Source organism: Crinia signifera, chromosome 7 (genome assembly GCF_055691185.1).
Source record: "Crinia signifera chromosome 7, ASM5569118v1, whole genome shotgun sequence".
In the NCBI taxonomy this organism is placed as follows: domain Eukaryota; kingdom Metazoa; phylum Chordata; class Amphibia; order Anura; family Myobatrachidae; genus Crinia; species Crinia signifera.
The window spans coordinates 141,704,711-141,710,316 of record NC_139223.1 but is presented as its reverse complement, the minus strand read 5'-3'; the positions used below and the strand labels follow the sequence as shown (position 1 = coordinate 141,710,316).

Sequence of the window (5,606 nt, the reverse complement as noted above, 5' to 3'; positions counted from 1 at the left end):
GCAGCGAGCCCGCGAGGGGACGCGGATACCTTCACAGCTATACGCGTCTCCTCGCGGGCTTTACAGGTATCCGCGTCCCCTCGCGGGCTCGCTGTGCTCGCCACGCTTCGGGTTGATGTTGATAGTGGGGGTGGTACACTATGAAAAATGGCATTTGGGGGCATTTCACTACTTTAATACACATTTCAATGCATTCTGATGCATTTCAGTGCAAAATCGGGTGCCATCGCATCGCATCGGATGCCATCGTATACGATTTTGGAGCTAAAATGGCTCAAAAATCGGTAAAACATCACATCGATGGCATACGATGCCATGCGATGTTTTACCGATTTTTCACAATTTTTGCTCTAAAATCGGTAAAACATCGTATCGCATCGTATGACATCGTATGCCACTACATATGGCATACGATGCCATACGATGGGAGCCGTGATACTCCACAAGTACCCCAACCAGTGCTTAAACAATGTTGACAGTATGACCAGTCGACCTTCCTCATGTCGACCTTTATGCAAAATCAACCTTACGGCATGTCCACCTACCTGCCACTAGAACTAATGGGGTCGACCTAATGACTGTAGCCCGAAGTGCATTCTGACAGATGTACCGATTCCATATATATATATGTGTATCTGTGTGTGGTTTATTTGCATTTGCTAATGGTTTCTTTTCCCTTAATAGGTGTTGTATGGTGTGAATACACAGGTTGATTTCCTTTGCCTACCTCTGGATTTTATATGATGTGAATGTTACATGTGATAAATGTAAAATTGAGATGTTGGTGTATGTGGGTGAACACATACATTGGACTGTTTGGCCCATGTGTACTGGGAAGAGCTTTCCATAGTGTTTAGTACTCCTTGCAAAATGTCACCATAATTTCGGTGTATGTGCTGGGGGTCAATAAAGGCTAATAACAAAGCGATGAGGTCTTTTGCAAACTTATTTACTTGTGGATTGACAATTTGTTAGCATTTACGTAAAAACACATCATTTGCCCCCACGCTTCGAAGCCCCTGACCCCTTTACATTGGGGGTTTCTTTGTGGCTTTGGCGGGTCAACCGGCGTGGTGGTGAAGGGAGGGGAGTTGACGCTGGTGTTGTGCTGCTGCTCTGGGAGGTAGGGCTTTGGTGCTGTGCCAACAAATTCCGCTCTCTAAAGGAGACGGAAATGTCCTCAAGTATGCGGGTGTGGCTGGTATGCTGCTGGCATAAAGCCTCCATTATGGACATCATGCGGTTTTGATAAGTGGCCTGCTCCAGCCGCATTGCCGCCACAGATTTTAACAAGGCCCGGTTGTCCTTATGCAGGAGTGCCTGGGTCCGTGCAATGCGTCCGGTTTCTACATATATGTTCTCGAGATGAGCAGCTTGCCGTTTGAAAGTTGCCTCGCAGCGGGCTTGATGGGCAGCCCAATTCATAAAGAAATCAGCAGCAACACCACCAGCCGGGGGTTCGGGGCTGAAAGTCAGCTGGGGGCTATGTGGCATTCGCCTGGCTCGGGGAGATGGGGTGTGTTCCCGCATTGGCCACGCATCGTCTTCTGCCTCAGGCTCCGGATTGGCACCACCTATACAATTGACAAAGATAACATTAGTGTTACAACATTTGCAGTGTCCAGTCTTACAAAAGCAAGATCACTTGACTATAAATCAATTATGTAAGAATAATTATTATTAGTGCTCCAATATGTTACAATGCTAATGAAGCCTATGATGACAATAACATCCGAGATGTGATAATAGCACCTACATCTGTTGTATTTGTACAATGCACTGACACTACTTAAACGTTCCACACAATGTCAATATGGTCAATTATGATGTGGGGACAATACTACATTTCATTACAAATGTATCCCCCCCCCAGCCCCCCCAAAAAAATTTGCTTTCCTTTTAAAGGTGTTGATAATTGGTTTACTGTGAGTGTGGGTCCACAAACATTGATATGGGTTAATGACCATTAAAAAGGGGCTGTGGGAAAAGGTCCTTATAGGTTTGACGGTCCATTAACAAATAATGGGTAATTAGCCAAGCAGAATTATGGTCAGGTATGGAAACATGCTGTGCTGCGGCCGGAGTCCATATACCATTTGTACTGTCCAAATTGTGTGTGTGTTACCGTTGCATAATGGCTATTACTGTTTTATGATGGGAGTTCACATTTGTCAACAACATGGCTAAAAGCATGTGCAGTGCAGGTGGGCCAGATGTAACATGTGCAGAGAAAGATACATTTGACTTGGGTGTGTTGAAGCCGAAATGTAAAGGGCCGTGTTTATGACATTAAAATGATTCTTTAGCCTACACATGAATTGTAACACATACACAAATGACAAATGTTTGTATCCATGTTACATCTGACCCACCTGCACTGCACATGGTTTGGGAATTTGCTAATGTGACATTTTTGTGTGCTGTGGCCAGAATAGTGTCTGTCCAGTTATAAGGATGGATCATCCAAACACCACATGAAGCACTCACACAGTGAACCATAAATGTATGTGATTTAACCTGTGATTCCAAAAAATAAAAAAACAAAATCATGCACACCATTCATACACATTCAATGAGCAGGTCACATGTTCAATAAAAACTACAGGCAGTGGCTATAATGCCGACAACACTGTATGGCAAATGGCTGAAATTAGGATGAAAAGCAGTAACCTTCACCACTTTCACACTAATGAATAAATGATGGCAGCTGCTGCAGTGATGAGCTCTGCAAACAAGGGTGTGTCAAATTAGGAGTGGACAAGCAGTAATTAGTAGTGAAGGTTATGAGCAACGATTATGTTATTTGCTGTAAAGGGTTATAAGTTCGTTACACACTTTTAGATGGTATTTTTGATGTAAATGTTGTGAAATAAATCTGCAAAAGTCATGTAGGTAATTACAAGGGCCGAAATGGTGGCAAACGGTTGGAAAGAGGGATGAGTCTGCCAAATTGGTTCCTACATTAGGATATATGCCATTTGTCACATTGTTATGGTATAGGTTGAGCATTTAAATTATTGTAGTACTTTTGATCCAGAAATGCTACCATAAGGCTCATGTATTTTGTACACAACAGATACATCAGACAGAATATCTGTGTGTGTGTATGCAACTATATTGTGCGCACATTAGCACAACCATACAATAACACCAGGTGACAACATTGGCCACTACAGGAGGGGCATAATGTTATGTCCATGCACTTCCCTAGTGATGTATGATTACCATCACCTGTGCTGAAGTAGCGAGATCATACATTTGGGACTTGAATACAGCTTTAAACATACATGAGATGGGAGTGCAGGAATGAAGCATTGTGTATCTCCTGGAGCGGGTAGTGTTATGTGGTATTTGCACCATTATATATTGTTACCTTCATGGGTGTCTGCTTCTTGTGATCCTTGCTGTGGTGGGCTCATGACCGGTGTCCTGATGTTCATTGGCCCAAGTGTGGGAGATGATTCGGGCTCACATTCAGTTGCTACATAGGAAGCAAACATTGCACCACATAAAGCAACATAAAATACTTGTGTTATCACATGTAATTTGTATATTTAATAAATTTGGGATTAATTTACCTATAATTTCAACATCACTGTCCTGAGGGGCCACCGACACAGTAGCCGTTGCAGATGATTTCTGTGAATGGCGAGGAGCAGTAACAGTCCGTGATGCTGTGCATAGTGAACGAGAAAAATTGTCAGTCATGTGTTGTTAAACAAACAATCCACACATCATATGTATGCAGGGGCGGATTTAGGGATGAGGGCGCCCCTAGGCACAACAATAATGTTTACTAAGTAGGACAGTTTATAGGGGCAGTATCTGCATGTCCTATCCATTTACACTCTATTTAAGATGGAATATAGTACAGTACAGTGGATATTTTGCAGTTATTGGTACATTTTGGGCTGACAGTACTATCACAGGCATCCAAGTGCCGCCCCCAAACATGTGCCGCCCCTAGGCCGGTGCCTCACGTGCCTAATGGGAAATTCGGCTCTGTATGTATGTATGTATGTATGTATGTACATACACACACACACAGAGAGAGAGATACACACACACACACACACATATATACACTTTCATAGCGACACACTTGACAGGACAACAATTTACCAATCTCCACATTGAAAAAATTCCCATGGCCCACTTCAAAATCATAGGATGACGTGAGCGAGTGCGATGCAGGATGGGATGCTGTATGGAGAATAAAGCAAACATAATTTACTATAGAGCGCAAGAAAGAGAGAGAGAGAGAGAGAGAGAGAGAGAGAGAGAGAGAGAGAGAGAGAGAGAGAGAGAGAATGAGCTGAGGGTGTCTATGTTGGTGTACGCACCGGTCTCCCCAACATCTGACGTCTCCAACTGGCGACGTTTGCCATCAGTGCCTGTTGAGCGTCTGTGTGTGTCGGTGCTGGCCGACTGGGATGCTGCATGGAGAATAAAGCAAACATTATTTACTATAGAGCAATAGAGCGCAAGAAAGAGAGAGAGAGAGAGAGAGAGAGAGAGAGAGATAGAGAGAGAGAGAGAATGAGCTGAGGGTGTCTATGTTGGTGTACGCACCGGTCTCCCCAACATCTGACGTCTCCAACTGGCGACGTTTGCCATCAGTGCCTGTTGAGCGTCTGTGTGTGTCGGTGCTGGCCGACTGGGATGCTGCATGGAGAATAAAGCAAACATTATTTACTATAGAGCAATAGAGCAAGAGAAAGAGAGAGAGAGAGAGAGAGAGAGCGCGCAAGAAAGAGAGAGAGAGAGAGAGAGAGAGAGAGAATGAGCTGAGGGTGTCTATGTTGGTGTACGCACCGGTCTCCCCAACATCTGAGGTCTCCAACTGGTGACGTTTGGCCTGAGTGGCCGTTGAGCCTCTTTGTGTCTTGGAGCTGCCCGACTGGGATGCAGGACGGGATGCTGTATGGAGAATAAAGCAAACATTATTTACTATAGAGCAATAGAGCAAGAGAAAGAGAGAGAGAGAGAGAGAGAGAGAGAGAGAGAGAGAGAGAGAGAGAGAGAGAGAGAGAGAGAATGAGCTGAGGGTGTCTATTACGCACCGGTCTCCCCAACATCTGAGGTCTCCAACTGGTGACGTTTGGCCTGAGTGGCCGTTGAGCCTCTTTGTGTCTTGGAGCTGCCCGACTGGGATGCAGCACGGGATGCTGTATGGAGAATAAAGCAAACATTATTTACTATAGAGCAAGAGAAAGAGAGAGAGAGAGAGAGAGAGAGAGAGAGAGAGAGAGAGAGAGAGAGAGAGAGAATGAGCTGAGGGTGTCTATTACGCACCGGTCTCCCCAACATCTGAGGTCTCCAACTGGTGACGTTTAGCCTGAGTGGCCGTTGAGCCTCTTTGTGTCTTGGAGCTGCCCGACTGGGATGCAGGACGGGATGCTGTATGGAGAATAAAGCAAACATTATTTACTATAGAGCAATAGAGCAAGAGAAAGAGAGAGAGAGAGAGAGAGAGAGAGAGAGAGAGAGAGAGAGAGAGAGAGAGAGAGAGAGAGAGAGAATGAGCTGAGGGTGTCTATTACGCACCGGTCTCCCCAACATCTGAGGTCTCCAACTGGTGACGTTTGGCCTGAGTGGCCGTTGAG

At 44.9% G+C, this 5,606-nt stretch overlaps 1 protein-coding gene across 1 annotated transcript; it reads right to left on the bottom strand.

Moving 5' to 3' along the window:
* Positions 1–900: 900 nt before the first annotated feature.
* LOC146019559 (uncharacterized) lies at positions 901–3,478 on the bottom strand. Its single transcript, XM_083152062.1, has 2 exons — positions 3,374–3,478; positions 901–1,574 (listed from the first exon to the last, which is right to left on the bottom strand). Exons 1-2 carry the CDS (start codon positions 3,438–3,440, stop codon positions 994–996), a joined length of 648 nt encoding a protein of 215 aa, XP_083008188.1. The 5' UTR covers positions 3,441–3,478; the 3' UTR covers positions 901–993.
* Positions 3,479–5,606: the final 2,128 nt, after the last annotated feature.